At 31.9% G+C, this 21,854-nt stretch overlaps 5 protein-coding genes across 5 annotated transcripts; 2 read left to right on the top strand and 3 right to left on the bottom strand.

Moving 5' to 3' along the window:
* Nucleotides 1–264: 264 nt before the first annotated feature.
* LOC110640570 (enolase 1, chloroplastic) lies at nt 265–4,102 on the bottom strand. The gene is made up of 7 exons (XM_058136960.1): nt 3,426–4,102; nt 2,372–2,679; nt 1,837–1,991; nt 1,440–1,757; nt 1,126–1,272; nt 995–1,045; nt 265–617 (listed from the first exon to the last, which is right to left on the bottom strand). Exons 1-7 carry the CDS (start codon nt 3,848–3,850, stop codon nt 552–554), a joined length of 1,470 nt encoding a protein of 489 aa, XP_057992943.1. The 5' UTR covers nt 3,851–4,102; the 3' UTR covers nt 265–551.
* Nucleotides 4,103–6,379: 2,277 nt separating this feature from the next.
* On the bottom strand, nt 6,380–7,344 carry LOC110640556 (tetraspanin-11-like). Its single transcript, XM_021791903.2, has 2 exons — nt 6,835–7,344; nt 6,380–6,694 (listed from the first exon to the last, which is right to left on the bottom strand). The coding sequence occupies exons 1-2, from the start codon at nt 7,342–7,344 to the stop codon at nt 6,380–6,382; spliced, it is 825 nt and encodes a 274-aa protein (XP_021647595.2).
* Nucleotides 7,345–9,099: 1,755 nt separating this feature from the next.
* Nucleotides 9,100–10,166, top strand: LOC110640554 (tetraspanin-11-like). The gene is made up of 2 exons (XM_021791900.2): nt 9,100–9,662; nt 9,740–10,166. The coding sequence occupies exons 1-2, from the start codon at nt 9,162–9,164 to the stop codon at nt 10,040–10,042; spliced, it is 804 nt and encodes a 267-aa protein (XP_021647592.2). The 5' UTR covers nt 9,100–9,161; the 3' UTR covers nt 10,043–10,166.
* A 462-nt stretch (nt 10,167–10,628) lies between these two features.
* On the top strand, nt 10,629–13,302 carry LOC110640571 (tetraspanin-8-like). Its single transcript, XM_021791923.2, has 2 exons — nt 10,629–11,258; nt 12,757–13,302. The coding sequence occupies exons 1-2, from the start codon at nt 10,755–10,757 to the stop codon at nt 13,063–13,065; spliced, it is 813 nt and encodes a 270-aa protein (XP_021647615.2). The 5' UTR covers nt 10,629–10,754; the 3' UTR covers nt 13,066–13,302.
* A 239-nt stretch (nt 13,303–13,541) lies between these two features.
* Nucleotides 13,542–17,981, bottom strand: LOC110640572 (protein CHAPERONE-LIKE PROTEIN OF POR1, chloroplastic). Its single transcript, XM_021791924.2, has 5 exons — nt 17,619–17,981; nt 17,338–17,441; nt 14,788–15,170; nt 13,957–14,033; nt 13,542–13,797 (listed from the first exon to the last, which is right to left on the bottom strand). Exons 1-5 carry the CDS (start codon nt 17,675–17,677, stop codon nt 13,647–13,649), a joined length of 774 nt encoding a protein of 257 aa, XP_021647616.2. The 5' UTR covers nt 17,678–17,981; the 3' UTR covers nt 13,542–13,646.
* Nucleotides 17,982–21,854: the final 3,873 nt, after the last annotated feature.

Below are 21,854 nucleotides of genomic sequence, written 5' to 3'. Positions count from 1 at the left end.
TCCTTGTGTCTTTTATCCAAATGAATGATATTGGATTTTGATAGCATCCTTATTTGTTGGGGTCATTGTAGTCTCACTCTAAAATTTAAAAAAGGAAAGAAAGTGGAAAAATATATACTAAAAGGATAATGAATTTTCTTTTTCTATTTTCTTTCTTTTGATAATTGTTTCATATTTTTTGTCTTCCCCATTATTTTGTTATCACACCAAAAACACTGTACCTTGAACTCAGCAGCATATAATTAATCCAACGCAAATTCAATGTAATTGAAAATGAGTTCCCATTTGCCAAATCCATTATCATTATATAAGGGTACATAAAATTACAACAAGTAGTGGCGCAGATCTGGAAACACCATTCAGATTCAGACTTCCTTATTCAGAGGCACACTTACTTCTTTCAAGATTTTGAGAAAATGTGGTTTCTAATGCCAAAGTAATTAGATAATTGTGTTTTTAATTCACATCTATGTTGCCTGGTTCTGCCAAAATTTTTTGTAAATTCTCCAAGGTGAATATCCTATGCCATGAAACTGAGCTCCCCCTCTGTCCTAAGGGGATCTGAAAGCTTCACCGGCATAATGAACATTTCCAAGTTCCTCTTCAATCCGCAGAAGCTGCAACCAAATCAATACCCAAATAAGAAGTTACAAACACAACAAACAAAAGTTTACAGAGATTTGAAATTATTAACAAACAAGATTAAAGTACTAAAAAATGTTTAAGAGAAGCACACCACTCTCTGGGAGATTGGTTCAAGTCCGCTGGCCGTCAATTAAGATAAACAATTAGCCTTGTTACTCATGCTCCCAGAAAGGTCTTTTATACAGTATGTTCTCAAAATTATAACCTCAGTCAATTATTTCTCATATCAACACCTTAGTCTCAACATTATCTCTAGCTACTTGTTCAGCCCCCTTAGCCTACAATGTAAACTGGAATGCCTTTGGAATAATGGAGAATGCTACTTATTCAGTAAGTTGTTACAGTCTACCTGATTATACTTGGCCAATCGCTCACTTCTGCAAGGAGCTCCAGTCTTGATCTATACAAAAAGCATGAACAGTCAATTCAATATTTTCAAGAAACACACAATAGATGGCAAAGTATTTCAGCTAATAAAACCTGTCCGCTAGCCAAGCCAACAGAAAGATCGGCAATAAAGTTATCCTCGGTTTCACCACTTCGGTGGCTGACCATCACACCCCAACCTGCAGCTTTTGAGTCGAGTGCTGCTCTAATGGACTCGGTCACTGTGCCAATCTGGTTAACCTGAAAAATCCACAGATTAATGTGAAATAAAATCAAACATTTATGTGGAACCCTTCCAACTTTTTGTTATCATTTGTACTTTTTTTTTTATTTTTCAAACAAAAAAAAAATCTCATAACTCTAGTACAAGGACAAACAATTGAGACACAGATGATTTTGAGTCTTGCCTTGAGAAGTAAACCATTGCAAGCCTTTTTCTGAATTGCTACAGCAATTCTCTTTGGGTTTGTGACCAACAAATCATCCCCAACAAGTTGGATATCAACTGAAGACTGTAATGAAGCCCATGAGTTCCAATCATCCTGGTCAAAAGGGTCTTCAATGGACACAATAGGGAACTCCTTGACAAAGTCCTTGTAGAGCTCACCAAGGCTCTGAGCTGAGAGCACATGAGCCCCATCATTTGGTTGTTTCTTGAAGTTCAAATCATATTTTCCATCCTTTGTGAGAAATTCTGAGGCAGCAACATCCATTCCAATTTTGATCTGCATCATTGCTTTGAGTCCACATTTAGTACAAGTGAAAGTTTCAATTTCAGGGGTAAAGAAATTAAATGCAGCATACCTTCCCTGTGTAACCAGCCTTTTCAATTGCGTCCATAAGCAAAACTAGTCCCTCCCTATTATCCTGCACATTAGGAGCAAATCCCCCTTCGTCTCCAACATTGCAAGCATCCTGTCCATATTTAGCCTTGATAATTCCCTTCAGCGTATGATAAACTGTGGCATCAACAAATAAAACAGTTATCTACTAGACTACTACTCACCAGTGATGAATTTTTATTTTAAAGTAAACATGCCAACAAACTAAAGCACAACTTCATGGTAAACTGTAGGTTAATAATAATATTTAAAATTGATAACAATATTCGACTCCATATCTTGGTCAACTTTGATTCACAGCAGCTGAATTTCATTTTTATTTTCTTTTTCTATTCGAGTCAAAACATTTTCGAGATCAAAAGGATTCCACAGGTCTGATTGAAAGTGGATTGAAGACATCCACAAACGTAAGCACATACTCAAATTCCAAATTGAGGGCCAGTTGGTATACGTGATTCCAATATAAAGAATAGAGATAAAAGCACTAGTTTGCATACCTTCACTACCCATGCGGAGGGCCTCGGCAAATGAGGTTGCACCTACTGGCAATATCATAAATTCTTGCATAGCTAAATTATTTCCAGCATGACTGCCTCCATTTATGACATTAAAAGCAGGAACTGGCATGACAAGCTCCTTTGTTCCTGAAATTTCCTGAATGTGCTTGTACAAGGGCACTGCTTTTGCTCCAGCACCTGCTCGACAAATGCTCAGAGATACCCCAAGGATAGCATTAGCTCCGAGTTTCGACTTGTTTGGAGTTCCATCAATATCCAGCATAATAGCATCCACTTCATCTTGGTTTCTTACGAAACATAAAAGCAACAGTTATAACCTTATATGAAAGAATCTACCCACAAGCATAAATTAGAAAAACAAACCATCACAGCTTACTACGGGCAATGCTGTAAAAGAGGTATAATGACCAATCTTAGACTAGCTGAGAAGTGGGTTTTGCCCCCCACCTTGTTGACTAAGGTTCTAATCCTCGGGCAGGCTTGCTATAAGAGAGGTACTAGTACTCTCCTTCCTTTAGTTTCAGGTGTAAGAGAGGTATAGTGCTTTAATAAAACGACCTAGTTTACATCCAAACTAGCAAAACGGTTGACTTTATTACAAGCATCGCCATTAGAACTTAAAAGACAGGCTCTCTGTATCTATCCGCAAATTAACATTTTTGTCACTGCAAACAAGATTTGAAACATGATTCAAGCTGCCTGGATGATCAACACTGCCAACTTTGTACCTCAGCTACCCCAATATTATTTCATTGAAATTTTCAGACATGAGTAAAACAAAAACATTCCTAGCTGTGATTTCATAACATCCCCAACTTCAACAATATTTTCTTAACATATATTTGAAAATTTTTTCAAGCGTATAAAAGGCAACAAGGGCTCTATCTACACCTTCTACAATTAACCAGTCAATGGACATTGCACTGCGTTCAATAATTAGAAAGCAATATAAAGCACTTCCCTAATAACCTTGATTACCAAACAAGTCAACACAGTAACTAAAAGGTATAAAAATTGTTAAGTTGGCTATTACCTGACATCAACGCCGATTAGCTTAGGGCCCAAAATGTCATTGATGTTTTTAACAGCATTAAGCACTCCTTTACCACCATAAACACTCTTGTCCCCATCTCTAAGCTCTAAAGCTTCATAGATCCCAGTGGAGGCGCCACTGGGGACGGCGGACCGGTAAAGATCATCGGTGAAGAGATCAACCTCGACGGTGGGATTCCCTCGGCTGTCAATGATTTGCCTCGCCTTCACCGACTTGACCTTGCACTCCTTGGCGATCTTCGTCGGAGAAGGTGGCGCCACCGTGACGGAGTTGCGCACAACTAAAGAACGAGGCTTTACAGAAGGGAAAGGAATGGAAGTGGAAGATTGGGGTTTAGAGGAAAAGAAGGACTTGTTGAGGAGGTTGGTGGTGGCGGTGGCGGCTGGTTGAGTGGCCAAGGCCATTTCTTTATGTTGCACTCGTCTCTGGTCTTCTAGTTTTAGGGGACTTGTAGAGACGGCGGTGAAGAGAAAGGCTGGGTCTTAGTGGGGTTTCTATAGAAGAGGAAAGAGAGGGGCAGAGCGTCGTGAACTCCGCCAAGCGGCGATGAAAGCAAGTGGGCGTTTGAACTTTGAAGGTTGAAGCTGGTTGTTTTTGGTGGTTGTTAGAAAGGACGGTGCTTTGATGAGCGATCACAGATTGGCTGCTTTGGTTAGGTGTACGTGCGTCCATGTTTTTGACCAACAAGCAGGGCCGCCAATTAGGCCAAATTATTATTTGGTTAATTAATTATAAGAAATTTTTAAGGTCTAATTTTTATTTTTTTATGAAAATTAATTTAAATTTTAAATTTTGATTTTATAAAAAAAATGATCTCTTTATTTAAATTTATTGTTAATTCTCTCTTTTTTTTTTAACAATTAAATCACTCAAGTTTTATTTTATTAAATAGATTCTCATTTTATGTTTGATTAACTATTTATTTTATATTTAAATATTAATATTTTTTAATTTTTAAAATTCTATATAACATATAATAATTTAAATGTAAAATATTGTTAACTCTTTATGATATATAACCAGTTAAATATAAACATATTTATATAATCTAAATAATTATTTATTAAATAAAAATAAATTTAAATAATTATTTAATATATAAATTTATTAAATGCAAATAATTATTATAATAATTATTTATTCATAATTAAATATAAAGTAATGAATCTAATTAGAATTTATATATTCATATAAATAAAAAGAAATTTATATTAAAATTAAATATAATTTTCTTGAGATAACTATAAAATTATAAATAAATTATAAAATATCTAAGTATAGTTACATGTTGTCAAAATAAATTAAATTAAAATAAATGTTTTTGCATAATTTGTTTTCTTGAAAAAAATAAAATAAAAGAATCTTTATAATTATTTATTTATTAAATAATCAATAATGAACTAAACGTATTCGTTTGCAATTTTTTGGTTTGGTTTAACTGAAATTTTTCACTTAAAATTAAAAATAATTAAATTGATTTTTTTTAAAAAATAAAAATTAAATTCATTTATCTAATAAATAGAACTAAATTCCTAATTCAGATTGATTTGATCTGTTATTTCCGTGTAAACCAAATTCTACTCAGCCTTGCTTGAGGTGTTTTGGATTTGTTTTTTTTTATTTTTTATTTTTTTTTTATTAAAATTGCAGGAATCAAAATTGGATGAAGCAAAGGGGAGAGATGAAAAATGAAAGAGAGAGATAGAGACAAAATAGTAATTTATTCATTTAATTAACTATATTGTAGATGTACATGACATTTTAAATTTTTATTTTGCTTTATTAAATATTATAATTTATATATATATATATATATATTCTATTGTATTTTAATGATTAAAGTTTGCATCTTAAATAATTTTCAAGAACCAAATTAATTCTAATTTGAAATAATCAATGATATGCTAGATTTTTTTTTTTTTTTGAAAACATGATTATTAGAATTTAAATGAAAATTACTTGGATATTGAAACCCTATTTCTTCCTTTTTATATTTTTATAAGATATTTTTATTTGGACTTCATTGTTAATTATGATTTAATAAAAAAAACAAAGGAGGAGGTTACAATTAAATAAAAAAAAATGTTACCTTACTTGTAAAAGATGGGACAAATAGCATGTATTGAAATGTAATTTACCCATGAAAAATGTCATTTAATTTCAAATTTTAATAATGGCTTATATCTAATGGTAAAAAAAAAAAAAAATTACACTGAATAATAAATGATAAAAAAAGTTATTATGATGCATCTTCATTATTGAATTTATAGGCATGTATTATTAGTAATCATCTGGCTAAATGGTTTGGCCATATTGGAATTATTAAAATTCCCTACTCATCCTCTTTCTTTTGGAAAATTATACAATAAAATTAATATATATATAATTATTTTATTACAATAATTGATTGTGATGGGTTTCATTATAAGTGGTCATATAATAAAATCATTGTATATATATATATCAGTTTCATTCGATTTTTTTTTTTTACTTTAGAGTAAAATTTTCTATTTAATATGAAAAAAAAAGTAAAACTTGACAAATAATTGTTTAGTTTTCATTAGGAAAATTGAGAATGATCAAAATTTGAAAAATTAAAAATTAAATTAATTAATGTCTAGTATATTTGTATAATTTTTTTATTTATATTCAGTTTATTATAAATTCAAGATATAATATATATAATGTAACTTGCATTTAAAATAATTAATACTCACAATTTTATATTTTAAATTCATATCGGATCAAATTTAAATAAAATTTTCCCTATTTTGCATATGCTACAAACTACAATTCATAACTAGCTAGTTGAGATTAATTTACATCAAGCAACGCTACCATTTCTCTGTGAATTCTTGCACTAGTTTTCTTTGTACACCAACACGATCTAGGGAAGATGAAGGAGAAGGATAGAATATACAGAGCAATTGGACTCAAACGTTAACGTAGGGGCTATACTTAACATATCGATATTTGTTGCTTCTCCTAGCACAGCAACCAATGAAATAAACAAGAATGAGGAAGGCAATCGTTAGGATGTTATAGGCAAGCAAAATCCTATATTCTTCCCTTAAATTGGCTAAAAATCCACCCTTGCAGGAATTGCAATCGTAGCATAGCAAGTCTTGTCCATTGTTCCATGTGCTGCAATCTGTGTCATTCACTGCAGGCCCTGATTTGGGCATCATCCACACTGTTGGTTCCTTATATTCCAGCTTGCAAGATGTCGGTGGCTTGCAGCAACCGGACTGCAACCAAAATATACACAATGAATTACATTAAAATTTATATTAACAATTGGTCGAGATTTTATAGTGTTGAAACGATTCCAACAACACTGAGCAACAGGTTTTCATTTTTAAAGAAAGAAAAGATGTGAAGTAAATACCTGAAGTGGAGATAATTTCATCTTATAAAAATCAGATTCATTATGATCAGCACTGAGGATAAGACTCTGGCAAAAATGAGCATCAACCAAACAACTCTTGAAGCGATCCCAATTTTTATAATCGAAAGTATGTTTCTGAAAAAATTTAGAGAAATCTTGCAACCTATACTCCTTAAACCCTAACCCAGAGACTGCGTTACCAGCACCTTCATGAGTGACAAAGAAAACGAAAATTGTGAAGGCTATGATCCCAACAATGAGAAAGAAGATGACAACCAAGTAAGTGATAAGTACAGAGTTGTCTCTGTAGCAAGAACCCATCAACCCCAAGAACGAAACCACCATCACAAACAAACCCATTATCGTGATAGGGGTTTGGATGAGCTTCTGGCAGTGGGTAGTGCCGCCGTGTGCGAAGAGGTATATGCCAGTGCAGACGGCTATAAGGCCAAATATTAGGGTGATGAAATTGATCATTGCAATGATGGTGTTGCTTATACCTGCAGCCATTGTGTTGTTTTAAAGATTTTTCAATCCTAGTTGCTCATTTATAAGGAGAAAAAGATGGAGAGTAACGAACTTGCTATAAAGTACTGAAATGGGTTTGGAACCAAAGGTTAATAGATGAGAAGCTGGTTGAAGGAGGATGGACAAAAACTTTCATAGGCATGAAAATGGGGAGCAGAAGAAGGATACACAGATAAGAGAGCCGTCACAGAGCCTAACAAGGAAAACAAACCACTAACAACAAAGAAACAAACAAACAAACTTGTAAACTGCTAACTGAACTCCATTTTCATGGATATATTGAGAAGTTGAGCACCCATTTATCCGAGCAGTAATGTAATCATAAACCATTAATTACATTAAACTAATTTTTTTTTATTCATTTGGCTTAAGGCTCCTACTCGAGTATATTAAAATAATTTCTCTTATTTGCACAGTGCTTCGTTTGATAATAGATCTATTTCGAGAATTTATTTAGTGCAATTTTTGCCTGTAAAATAAAAATGATGGTTATTGATTATAATAAGATCCATAATCAATAATCATATTAAAATTGTTCTACATAAATTTTAAAATTTCCTATTTAAAAAAAAAAGCCTATATATAACATATGATCAGATATTAAGTTTTTTTTAGGTAGATATTAAATTTAAATTTCAATTAAATTAAATAAAAAATATTATAATAAAAATTAGAAAAACTGATAGAGCATGGTAACTATTATTGTTAAACTTACTTTTGACTTTAAGTATGCGATTTTTGATATTTAAGTAAATCATTTTAATAATGACGATTTTAATATTTGAACCTCAAATTTTACAAGTAAAATTTGTCTGATCAATTTTACAGTATTAATTTAATCACTTATTGATTATTCAATACTTACTTTAATTTCATATTTTTAATTAAACCTCAATATTTTTTTATTAAATCTTAATACAAGAGAGTGAAAAAAAAAAAAAAAGGTTAGGCAAACCCTTAAGGCGACGTTTTGATGCTTAATTATTCCGATGGACCAATCAGCCATTAATTGGAAGTCGGTTACCGTTTCCAAATATTTCACGGATAAAATTTAAGAACTGTACTTGAATTTATATGATTATAAATTATAATTTTTTAATTGTATTTAAATTTATATGATTATAAATTATAATTTTTTAATTTTAAAATATAACATAAAATCTCTAAATTTTTAAATTTTATACGATAAAATCTCTGTGATTTTCGATTATTAATTTTCTAGTTAGAAATTGATGTGAACAACTCCTACATAGTATTTTATCAATATTTTTCTTTTCTCTTTTATGCAAAATATAGAATTGTTTTATCTACACATGAAAAATTATTATATCTATAGAGAGAAAAATAATTCAATTTACACATTACTTAAGAGTAGAAAAAAAAAACCCGACTAAACTCTATGCTAGAATTGTCCAGATCAGTATTTAATTAAAAAATTAATAATTTAAAATTAAGAAAATTTTATGATATAAAATATAAAAATTAATGAGATTTTATATTATATTTTTAAATTAAATGATGTGGATAAATTCACGATTAATTATTAAAATTTATTCAATAAATCACCCTCACTTTGAATATTTAAGATAAGGTCAATCTAACGTGGGAGTTCTCCTGTTAGACACCTGGAACATTTTATTGCGCAAGCAGCGCCATGACATAACGGCTTTTCCGTTTCCGCATTCCAAATTCAAATCCAAATCTGTGTAGGCAAACCAAAACCCTAATAATAAATAACCCTTCTTCTTATTTCAAAGAAAAACCCTTCTTCTCAATCCTCTCTCACCATCGTCGACGCCATGGTTCGTGTAAGCAACACTGTAGTCGCACTTCTCAACGTCATCTTCCTCCTAGTTAGCCTCGCCGTCATAGCTGGCGGAGTATACATTCATTTGCATGCCTCCGCCACCACTTGCCAAAAATCCCTGCGGAACTCGCTAGTCATACTGGGTGTCTTTCTGCTTCTAGTTTCATTCCTGGGGTTGGTGGGTTCATGCTGCAGGAACAATTGTTTGTTTTGGCTTTATCTGATCCTCTTGTTTTTTATGTTTGTTGGCCTCCTGGTATTCACGACTTTCGCTTTCTTCGTCACCAATGAGGATGCGGGTAAGGCCTTGTCTGGTAGAGGATTTAAGGAGCACAGGCTTGGAGATTACTCGCATTGGTTACAGAATCACTTTGTTAAAGGGAAGAACTGGGATGTACTCAGGAGTTGTTTGATTGAAGCTAAAGTTTGCAAGGCCTTTACTGATGATAATAACCAAAATGATTTCTTGAAGAAGAAATTTTCTCCCATGGAGGTAATTACTTCTTCAATTTCTTAGCCATCTCATGATCTCATTAATTTGCATTTTTTTTTCATTCATTTGGTTCTCAGGCGGGTTGCTGCAAGCCGCCGGCAGAATGCAGATTTCAGTATAGGAATGGAACAAAGTGGACGGCGGCAAAATCTGGGCCGGAAGTGGACGACAGTGACTGTAAGACATGGAGTAACGACCCGAAGCAGCTATGCTACAACTGCAATTCATGCAAAGCTGGGGTCCTATCCAGCATAAGGAAGCAGTGGAGAATTTTGGCTATATTCTTAGTTTGTGTGAACCTCTTCACTCTTATTGTCCTCTCTACTGCTTGCTGTGCCAAGAGGAACAATTCTCTTGATAAAAAATGCAATTGGTCCTGAAACTATATTGCTAGATTTACCACCATTCTTTAATTTGTAGGACTAATTGGTCAATTTTTCCATATACTGTAGCTTAGCTAGCTTAAGATTTTGTTGCATTTTTTTGTAAGACATCACTTCTTTCCATTATAATTAATTCTTTCATATATACCAATGCATAATGTTTATTAACTTTTTAAATTTATAGTTCTCTCATTTGTTTGACGTTCTTATAATTCCATGAAAAGGAATCTACCATCAAACTTGAGAAGGGTTTCAAGAGCGAAGACAACATTTAATATATAAAACAGCAAGACCTATCACCCCATCATGCCCTTTGGTTATAATTCTCCGGTTGAGAAATGTGTTTACCACACATTTAATATAATTTTATTTAGACAATGTTAGGTAGAGTAGAAACCGGTTTTCATGGTCCACCACCACTTTCGATGATGAAATGGCGAGTTAGGAGCTAATACCACGACCAAATCTAACAAGAAAATGGCATATTCGTAATAAAGTTGAATAAACAAATGCAAAAAATTAAGCTCTTAATTAATCTCAAAAGGAATCATTTTCTTTATCTCAAACAAAAATCAAGAATCAAGAAGAGAGATCAAGAAACTGGTGCGTAGCCTCATCATTCGCTACGTACGTAACAGTTAATAACTAAAAACCATTAATTAATTCGCGCCAAAAAACCCTCCTACTCCTTCAAGGTCAAGGCCCCACCATGATTCGCATAACAAATTGCATATTTTCAATGATGAATATAATGCTGATGATGTTTGGCATCGCCACCATCAGCTCTTCCTTGTACCTCCGCCAGCACAGCGGCTCTGATTGCCAGAAAGTCCTCCAGAATCCGTTAATGATAATAGGAGTGTTCATATTGGTTATGGCTTTGATAGGGCTAATGGGTTCATTCTGGAACGTCACCATTTTCCTGTGGATGTATTCTTTTGTTTCATTTGTTATGGTGATTGGGTTGGCGGCTTACCTGGCCCTCACTTTTGTCGTTACGAATGAAGGTGCAGGCAAGGCCTTGTCAGGGTTAGGGTTTAAGGAGTACAGGCTTGGAGACTACTCCAACTGGCTGCGAAATCATTTTGAGCAAGGGAAGAATTGGGATGAGATTAGGAGTTGTTTGGTTGATGCTCAGGTCTGCAGGAGTCTTGGTCTTGATGTTTATCAGGAGGCTTCAGATTTTTATAAGCAGCAATTCTCTCCAGTTCAGGTATATTTTTATGTTTATGCATCAATTTTAATTAGTTAATTAATCCGATTTATTTTTTTCTCTGCACATATAATTTAAGAGAAAAATAATATATGTTTTCTATTTGTATTACTTCAATGAAATATTATTTATTTTTTAAAATGTTCAATTTCACTCTTATATTTATTAGAAAGTTCAATTTAGCACATTTTTAATATTTTGTCTAAATTAGTCAAAAGTTTCAATTTAAACTCAATTTAATTTAAAAATTAAAATTTATAAATTAAATTTCTTAATTTTTTAATTTAAATAAAAAATTAAAAAGTTTTATTTCTTTATTTTTAAATTAAATTTCTTAATTTCTTGATTTTAACTCAAAAATTAAATTTTTTGAAGAAAGACATGCTGATTATAGATTTTTCATATTCTTGTATCTTTATTATGAATATGATCAACCATATATGTGTAATGTTATTGTTATTTTTTGCATACTACTAGAGGAAAAAAAATGGTTGATAGCAATTATCAAATTGTGAAAAAAAAAATTAATAGATTTGGAAAATCAACTAATTCCAAACATGTAGTTCTTGATTAATTAATGGCAAAGTTTAGTTTTCAAGGGTAGCTAGAACTTAATCTGAACATGACAAACAAGAATAGCTATAAAGATTTTCCTCCATTCTACTTTTTAAATAGCTCATGTTGCACTTGTATAGTTTCATCTTTTAACTTCAAGAGATTATTTCAAATATCATTGAAATTCAGATTCAATTCTGTTTTGTTGAGTAAGAAAATAGGAATTCAATCTTATACACTTTCTTAAAAACATAAGATATACAGATAATAAATTAACTTTAATTTAGTGGTATTAGAGTTATTTTCAAGATTATAAGATATTGAGTTCAAATTTTAGTCGGAGTTATATGTATCAAGAAAAAAAAATAACTTATTGGTTAGAAAAATCCAAAACTTTGTGTGAATTACTCATTTTATTTAATTCTTTAAATTTTGGACAATTAAATTACAAACTTTCAATTTTAAGAAATTTTATCCGATTATCAAACTCAAAATTAGAGATTTTAACTTTTGACTTAAATATGCAGTCCAACTTGTGTTTCTGTCAATAGTGCATGATGAAGATTTTGCATTTTCTATTTTTGTAATTATATAAAACTGCCTTTGTCTCATTCACACATTTGAGGTGTTTATTATGAATAAATTACTTTCTACTGAAATTATATAATTGATTTTAATCTTAGCATGTTTACCTAACATTTCAGTGATAACAATAAAAAATCTCAAATTTTAATGTGAGATTTGAATAATATTTCTCTAATTTAAAAAAATTTAATTTAATTATCTAAAATTTAAAAAATTAAATAAAATAAGTAATTCATTTTGAATTTTTTCAACTAATAGGGAAAAAAAAAAAGATAGATAAAGAAGGTAAAACCATATATTAGTCAATGTTACCCCTTGGGAATTGATATTGAGAATGGTGGTTTTTTTCGGTTTTCAGTCCGGTTGCTGCAAGCCACCGAGATACTGCGGATTTGAGTTCAAGAATGCCACATTCTGGATAATGCCAAAATCAGGTCCGTCAGTGGAAGACAGTGACTGCACCACATGGAGTAATACCCAGGATAAGCTGTGCTATGACTGCAAGTCATGCAAGAGGGGAGTTCTAGACAATATTAAGAATGAATGGAGAAGTTTAGCTGTAATGAATTTCTGCCTCCTTGCTTTTGTTGTCCTTGTTTACTCTACTAGTTGTTGCACCAGGAGGAACCTTAGCCAATCCAAGTACTACAAAGACTACTACCCTTGAACATCATTTTAATTTGTTCTTTTTTGGTTTTTAGTTATTTAATCTAGTTTTAGATTAGGTTTCTTAAGACCTCATTCATTTACATAAGATTAATTCATTAACTAATTAAATTACTGGCTAATGGATCTTTTCTGAAAGTATTGTTGCATCTGGCTCTCTTTTTATCAAATGGATAGTGTGTTACTGTTGGAAAAAGTTCAAAATTGAGATGTAGCGTTTCCACAAATTATGCCGTGCAAAAACAGTTTCTTTACCGATAAATGTTAATAGTAAACTAGTATGCAAGGCCTCCAACAGGACCCACCAGAGTTCTCATGTCCTTGCCAGGATATCTACCTGATTAACATGCCAACAGAACTTTCAACCTTACAACACAAATATTCAACCGGAAAATTTAACTATACTACCACTTCAACAAGCACTAGTATGAACAATTTATGAAGAACAGGTTAAAGGTGCATCATAGAATTCTCAACTTCATGGAATTCAATATCTATAAAAGAAAAGGAGAATTTAAATTAATATAGAAATGGAATTAACTTCAATAAAATTCCCAGCATTAGTGAGATGCAGTTGTCATTTCATTTGAGAAAAGTACATGCCACAAACAAGAAAAGATATGCTACCAATGAAGTAAGGAGTTCGAGTGTCCAAGTTGGGTGTATTAGAACTGTTGGAATCATCGGAACAAATATAGAGCCACATACCCACCCAGCTGCAAGAGATCCAAGACTGCAACACATAAAAGACACATTTAAGTAACAAATAAGGGAGGAGAGAGAGAGAGAGAGAGAGAGAGAGAGAGAGAGGGAAGAAAAAGGGGGAAAAGTAGAAGGGGGAAGGGAGCTGGTAGATAACTGCAGCTTCCATTCTTTTTATTCATTAACTCACCCAATAATGAAAGCTCTGCCTAAGTTCTTTGTCTTCTCATTGAGGAAATATATGCAAGCTGCCAAAGATACTGCCACCTGCATGAGACATAATATAATTTAAAATAAAGAATAAGAAGGCAGGCAATTTACTGCATATTCATATATTTGTCTTACTCTCAAACAGCCCCATAAATAATGTTTGATTTGGTGGACTCCAACTCAAAGTCGAGGTTATTTAGTTCATCTCATCAAGTGACAGGCATGACATTTCATCTTTGCAGCCCTTTATAGTTTTCCTATATGCAAAGTACAAGCAAAAACGTGCATCTAATGATGAGAAACTTAGTTAGGAACTTAATTAGGCCTTCTCGTTTTGATGCCAATTAAGCAGGAAACTTGCAAAATTTAATCTTTTAGAAGACACCTAATTTTGTACTTCTGGTTTTGTTCTTTTCAGGAACTTATTTTTATTTTGAATTCTTAATTTTAGTCCATTTGGTTTAGGGCTATCATTTCTTTTAGTTTTCTTTAGGAGTCCCAAATCCTTAGGAGATTAGGACGGTTTTAAGCTACTTTGACCCTACAAATATTTGTAACGCTCCACAATTCAGTTTTCATTTTAGGTGTGAACTGTGAAGCCTAATTCTTTATTCTTACCATTCATGGGTTAATATTCACAGCAATGTTTATGAGGCATAACCTGACTTGAAAGACATTAACTGTTAACTCTTAACCCTGAGAGAATATTGTGCCTTCACCAGGAAGGCTGTTGCAAGTATATACATAAATGCTTACACGAAAAGTCACCAGTGAAACAATCAGAATAAAGAAAAGAAATGTAGAAACAAACCTGAAAAGCAGGTCCACCTTCAGCAGAATTCATGATACTCCAGCCACCCATGAATGCAAAGAGGAACAATCTTCTAAAAATAACTTCAACTGGAGGAAGTTCCACAAAATTAAGCAAATTCTTAACCCAAGGTGGAGACTCATCCACTTTCTTCTTTAGCCTGTTTTTCAAATTAATTTTTGTTTTCTTCCTTTCTCTGAAGCTGGTCATCAACAACTTCTCAAAAGCAGCCTCTATCGACTCTTCACTTCTCTCATGTCCAGCATATTGCTCTAAGAGAAAATTTCTTGATGACCAAACTTCCTCCTCAGAAGCATAAGGACTGACACCAAGACGCTTATAAGGATCCCAAACATTCATTCGAGGAAATTTTGGGATATTACCTAAAGAAACGACCAACACATATATGAAGTTAGTTTTAGCACAGCAACATCAGAGAATGAAAGCAAAAGAAAAAAGAGGAGTGAACTGCATGCATTACTCAAGTATAAGGCTATAAGCATGTACTAGGAGCAACAGTCCATAAAATACAGCGAAATTAACCAGCAAAGATTGTAGTCCTTACCAGAAATAATATAAAAAGAATTAATGAGAGGAAAGAAGAGGGCTTCATTGGATAGTGGGCAGTTTTGAATTTTTGAATTCAGAATTTGAGACTAAAATAAAGATTCACACCTCAATAGAATGGCATTATTTTCTATTATGTACATTTTCATTATGATAGTGCTTTTCCAAAATTGACATAATTTGGATTGGAAATCGATCAACAGATCTGTAATTCTATCCATTCTTATTTCAGTTAAAAAAAGTCCTATCCATTATTATTGTGATCCAATTCAAATTTTCACCCAATTGAGCACCTCCAACATATTTTTTTTCACAGTAGCAGAAACTGCCAAACAAGAGGGGAAATAGCAGGTCAAGAGATATCAGTTCATTGAAAAAGAAAATCAAATATGTCAAATAACATACATTACAAGACATTCCATCTTTCACAGCTTCAATATGAACCACAAGCTAGGCAAATCACTTAATTTGTCAAACAACCTACTTTTAGATCCACAGTAAAAATTCCAATACTAAAATATCACACACACAGATGCTGAAAGTTGTGTTACTCAGACCTTTCAGTTCTTGAAGTACCAATGACCAACACTTTAAAATGACTAAGGGTATGGATGATGAACACTCCAAAACAAGGAACTTGGCAACCCAGAAACTGGTGCAGTAGTCCTTGTACTTTCAAGTAAAACACAGTTTTTACATGATACGGAGAAAGTTTAATTGGTGTAGATAGAGATAACAATACCTATTAGAACAATAACCATTTTTTTTTCATTCTTGTGCATTCACATGAACATGAACGTGCGCATGCAATCATGAAAATTCACACATGTCTACACAGCTCTTTAAGCATGTGAAAATGAGACATAATAAGCTGTCAATATCACCCATTAACATTTAGCAGAAGTATTTATGTTGATACTTGATACTCAACATATTGTTACTTTCTTCTCATCTTAATGCATGATATTGCAGGTGTGCAGGGTCTAACAAAGGTCATTTTGTTCTACTCTGCATGAGGTGATGAATCTTTATTCTTTAGTTGCTATCATCTCTTTTGTTTGAAATAATAATATAAAACCATCATTTGCTATATTTGCAAAGATCTCCCCAATCCAAATTCGTTCTCGAACCGAGGATGAAAGAATTGACAGGACGGCACGTGAGATAAAATGCTATGCAACTAACAGTTGAGGCTAATCCTTTTCTCAACTCTAATATTGCTTCAGTTATTGTTGAATAAAAAAAAATCTTAGGCTTTTTGGCTTCATGATAAGAAAGTATTAAGATTTTTTCCCCCTTTTGTAACATATGCCTTCACAAGAATTAATTATATGAAACTGTAGAATCACCCAACTCTAATTTTACTATTTTATTTCAAGATCTCTCACAAATTTTGGACTGAGACACTGAGTCCTAATTTTTAACCACCTTGATGCTGATAATGTCCTATTAAGTGTTTTACATTCCAGAAGAAGGATCTAGGTGATTCACGAGCTTAAATTCTAAAAGTGGACAAACTCCACGTGGGACTGCTTTTCATACCCAACCAAAAAAATTTTGCACACAAAAAGGTTATCAAGAAATGAACCCAATAGAAATCATAACTGGGAAGCAAAACCTGAAATGCAAATTCATCTTTAGATCAACTTCCAATAGATTCAAGATCCTTTTTCATATATTGACTCAATAAACCAAGTTCACTAATAAACATGATTTAAGTGAACACTTTCTTAGGTTAGCCAATTGGAATTCCCTTGATAACTTTCCTTCAATCACTATCCAGAAACAAATAACGAAAATAAATTTCCATCCCATTCTTGATTCTATCTTTTGGAGTCTTGAGTCAAATTCTTTATATGCCCTTTTTCTTCCTATTTATTATGGAACCAAAACTAATCGACCTAGAATTTAAAAAATAATAATAAAACAAAATACTCAAATGAAAACAAAATCTCAAAATTGTAATTAAGAAAGAAGTCATACCTTCGTATGTTGCATCCACTGCACACTTAACGCTGGTAAGGTTTCTAGGGTTTCTCAAAATTGGGCTATAAAGCATTGTCGTACTTCTTTGTTCACATTTAGTGCTGCACAAACACAAACGGTGGAAAAACAAATTCAATAGCAGAATATTCAAATTGTAACAACAACAGAAACTAAAAGATACAAAAACTAAAAAACAATCGAAATTTCCAATTGAATAATCACAGATGCAATCTCAAGGACACAAAAGAATTGGAGATATAGAGCAAGAGGAAACTTACAGTTTCTGGTGGAGGAAAGGAGAGGAAAGACTAGCGTTAGAGAGGAGAAAGGAAGCCATAGATAACCAAATCTTCAGACAAAAAACTCAATGTCAATTTCCGACTTGATAACAATCGCACGCATCTCTCTCTCTCTGCCTCTGAACGTTCCGGCTCGGGTAGCTGCAGAAGGCAAGGGAAGGGACAGTTCTGCGAGGTTTTGCTTTGGTTTACATTCTGGGCTGTATTCTTTAATTACTTGATTAACAATAAAAATCTCTCTCTCTTTGCCTCTGAACATACCGGCTCCGCTAGCCGCAGAAGGCAAGGGAAACTGGGAAAGGGACGGTTCTGCGAGGCTTTGCTTTGGTTCACATTCTGGGCTGTATTCTTTGATTACTTGATTAACAATAAAAAAAATTATTTTTTTAAGAAAAATAAAGTAATTTAACTAAATTTTATGATTTATTTCATTAAATTTTTATAAAATCATATTTTTTAATAAAGTAATTAATTAAAATTTTCCTTAATTAAATAAAAAAATAAAAATTTTTAATCTCTTAAATTTATTTTTTGTAATATCTTAAATTTTAATTAAAATAATAAATATTAAATATTAAATAAATATATCTTATTTAATTTTATTTATAATATTCTCTAACATTGTTAAAAATATTATATATATTCTTTACATGAATAAATTTTATTTTTTATTAAATTATTAAATTTTTCTTAATTAATTATTTTATGAAAAAAAATTATTTTATAAAAATTTAATGAGATTAATGGTAAAATTTTATTAAAACATTTTTTTTTCATAACAGAGCAATTTTATTTTAAATTAAGTAGTATATATGTATATATATAACTTTAAGAGCCTCTATTTAATTTTTTTTTTTAATTTTGAGCTTTTTAATGAATTCTTAAAATTTTTTAATTAATAAAAAATAAAAATAAAAAAATTTATATTAACATATACGTTGCTTTGATATTAACAAAAAAATTTCACCATATGTTGAATCAGCAAAAAGATTTTTAAAAATTTTTTATATTTTTTTAAATTTGAATAAAGTTAAATTTGTGTACATATGGGTAAATTTACTAATATTTAATTTAATTTTGATGTATTTTTTAGCAATATTAATTCAATTAATTAAGATGAGATCGAAGAGAAGGTTCACCCCTTTTATGTAGTTCTTAGCAGTAGTAATTTTAATATTAAATATTAAGTTAAATAAATGCAATTTATAAAGATAAAATCAAAGGGAAGGTTCACCCCTTCCTATGTATTCTTACCAATATTTATTTTGATATTAATGATAAGATCAAATCAAATATATATTTAAATTTTTTTTATATATGAACATATGATTTTTATATGTTCTGCACTGTAAAAGTGTATAAACCAAAAAAAAAATATATAAAATATTATATTTATATAGTTCACATATATAAGACTACATTCATGGGCATGTCATCTTCCATTATCATTAAATATAATAATCAATTATAAATTTAAAACTCTGCATCCATCAACCTAATTACATCTAGGAAAACCTTCACAATAAACTAACAGTAAATATATTAGTTAGTCATGTCAGTCTCCTCTAAATATAATCTAATATATATACATGACAAAAAGTGTCTTCAACTACATGAGCAAAACAAGAATTACTTTTCTTCTTAAACTTTATGTCCTTACTTCATCTTATGTCGAAACTTCTCTCCCTCCATGGGATTAGGCAGGAGGCCCTCATCAATGGCAAAACTACTCCTTAACTATTACTAAATGTAACGATCGGATTCCAACCATTAGAGGAATTGTCCGCTTTGGCCGTAAGCCTCACGATTTTGTCCTATAGGTGAAATGGAGAACTTCCCAGGAAGTCACCCATCTTAGGATTTCACTCAAGCGAGCACGCTCAACTCTGGAGTTCTTCCAACTCTCCAGGCTATTCCATCAAAAAGCGCCTCTAATGATTAGTTCCCCCATCTTTTATATATCATTACTTTTTGAACCCACTTTTTGAACCCAAGACCATTTTTGTGCTTTGCCGATATGGGATTTGCTTAAGGGACCTTTCTCCCCCCCTTTCGGGACTCAACGTCCTCACTAAGGTTTGCCCCACCATCGCCCAAGATGTCATACCTTACCCTTCTGTAAGGCATAACATGATCCCGTAAAATACCTAATGAACTACTGAACTTCACCTACTGATAACTCATTAAGTACCCTACAAGGGATTTTAAAACAATTTTCTTATTTTTGATAAGTGGTGAATATTTCTAATAAGTATTTAAAACATGTAATTAAGTGGAAAGCTAGTTGGAAATTTTGGCCCATTTTATTTTTTCGCAAATTTTATAAAAATTTTGACAGAGTTCTGTCTGTATTTTGAGAAAACAGTTCTTCAAATACCTGTAAAAAACACTTCTAAAAATTTTTCTCAACAACTGCTTCAATTTCATACTCAATCTCAATCAATTTCTCAACACATTTATCAACTTTCAAATTTCAAATCTACTATCCAATGATCATCAAAATACTAGCAATCCATTTCATTCAAATTAAATAAAATAGTTCCATTCATATTTCATTAGAAACAAAACAATTTAGATACATCATTACAAAATTTACATTAAGAGAATTTCAAACTACAATATATAGTACAACTTTATACAAATTTTATACAAACTGCTCAAGACCCATTTTTACATGTCCATACATTTATGTGCAATATATACATCAAAAGAAATATTTACAGTTAGGGTATAAATTATACCCGAAGACTTTAAGCTGATAGCTCCTCACACCTCAGCAGCTCAGTCTGCTACTCCTCTAGTCTCTGTATCTGCGACAGCAATAGAAGCTATCGCTGAGTACTAGGACTCAGTGGTGCACAACATACTAAAATAATCTTTATGCAAAACTTAAATCACATTTATTCAAAAATTTGGCTAAACATGAGAATTAAGTACAAATCATGCATTGTGAGATTTTAAATCCAAACCAAGTTCATTTCAAAGTATCAAAACACATTTCATAAAAACCCACAGTTAGATCATGCCATTCGAAACAAATAGAATCTCAATAGCCAGAGGCTAAAGAGAAATCACATCACAAGGCTAGCTAGCTCAAATATATGGATATCCATTCACATCCTCTTCTACTGGCACACCTCAACACTTCTCCAGAGAATGAATCAAAATTCGAAACTAATTACCCCCACTAGTCGTGCTAGTGAGGTGTCCAAATATATGGTCATGACACTGTGGTTTCAAAACTTATCTTAACAATTTACTAAACATTTTCATTTCAAATATACATAATAACTTTCACAATTTAAATCAAACATCATAAGAATGCCATAATTCAATATTTCACATTATTCAAAACAATATGCAGAAGATAATTATAAAAAGTATACATTGTGCACAAACCTCAAATGAGTCGCCTGTTGGCCTTGACTCGACTCCTCGGGTTCTATCTCGGTATTCTTTTCCACTGAAATACACAATTTCACAGTGTTTCAGTACTATAACTTAGCATAAATCCAATAATAAATTTAACTTCACTTTTACCTAGTTCTAACGTGCTAAATTCGACGTTCTTGAAATTTTGTGTTTCGAGTTACTATTCACTATACTATTCAAGTCAAATTATTGACTTTCTAAGGCTTAATAGGTATGGGAATTCCAACTTCACCCACATACCACATTTTGGTCACTAAACTTGTTGGTTTTGGTCATTTTCTCAAAACTTAGGTCTTTTAAGCAAAATTGCCAATTTTCAGTTTTGGTGTCCCTAATTGTACTATTTCATTGGTCAGTTTACTGTTAGAATTTGGCAAAATTTTCTTCATAGAAAATGTTCCTTATTGTCTTAAGTTTATTCTCCTTTTTGAATCACCCCAATTCGAGTTTTGTAGCTCAAGTTATAAGCAAATAATATTTACTGTTCATGCTGCAGAATTTTATTCTGGCAAATTATTGATTCCAACTTTGTTCAGTAATTTGATCAAGTTAAGTCCATAATTTGGTCTAATTTTCTTCATATGAAATGTTCTAGTATGTCTTAGGTTTCCATCGGTTCAAGAATCGCCTAAATCAGAGTTTTCTAGAGAGAGTTATAGCCATTGAAACTTTACAGTTCATATGGCAATCTGCAGTTCTGCAGATTCAGGTCACCAACTTTGCTCAGTAATTTGATTGGGTTAATGGCATAATTTGGGTTGGTGTTCTTCATGAAAGTTTTAG

The sequence above is a fragment of the Hevea brasiliensis genome, chromosome 2 (genome assembly GCF_030052815.1).
Source record: "Hevea brasiliensis isolate MT/VB/25A 57/8 chromosome 2, ASM3005281v1, whole genome shotgun sequence".
NCBI lineage: Eukaryota > Viridiplantae > Streptophyta > Magnoliopsida > Malpighiales > Euphorbiaceae > Hevea > Hevea brasiliensis.
This window is presented reverse-complemented; position numbering and strand designations above follow the sequence as displayed.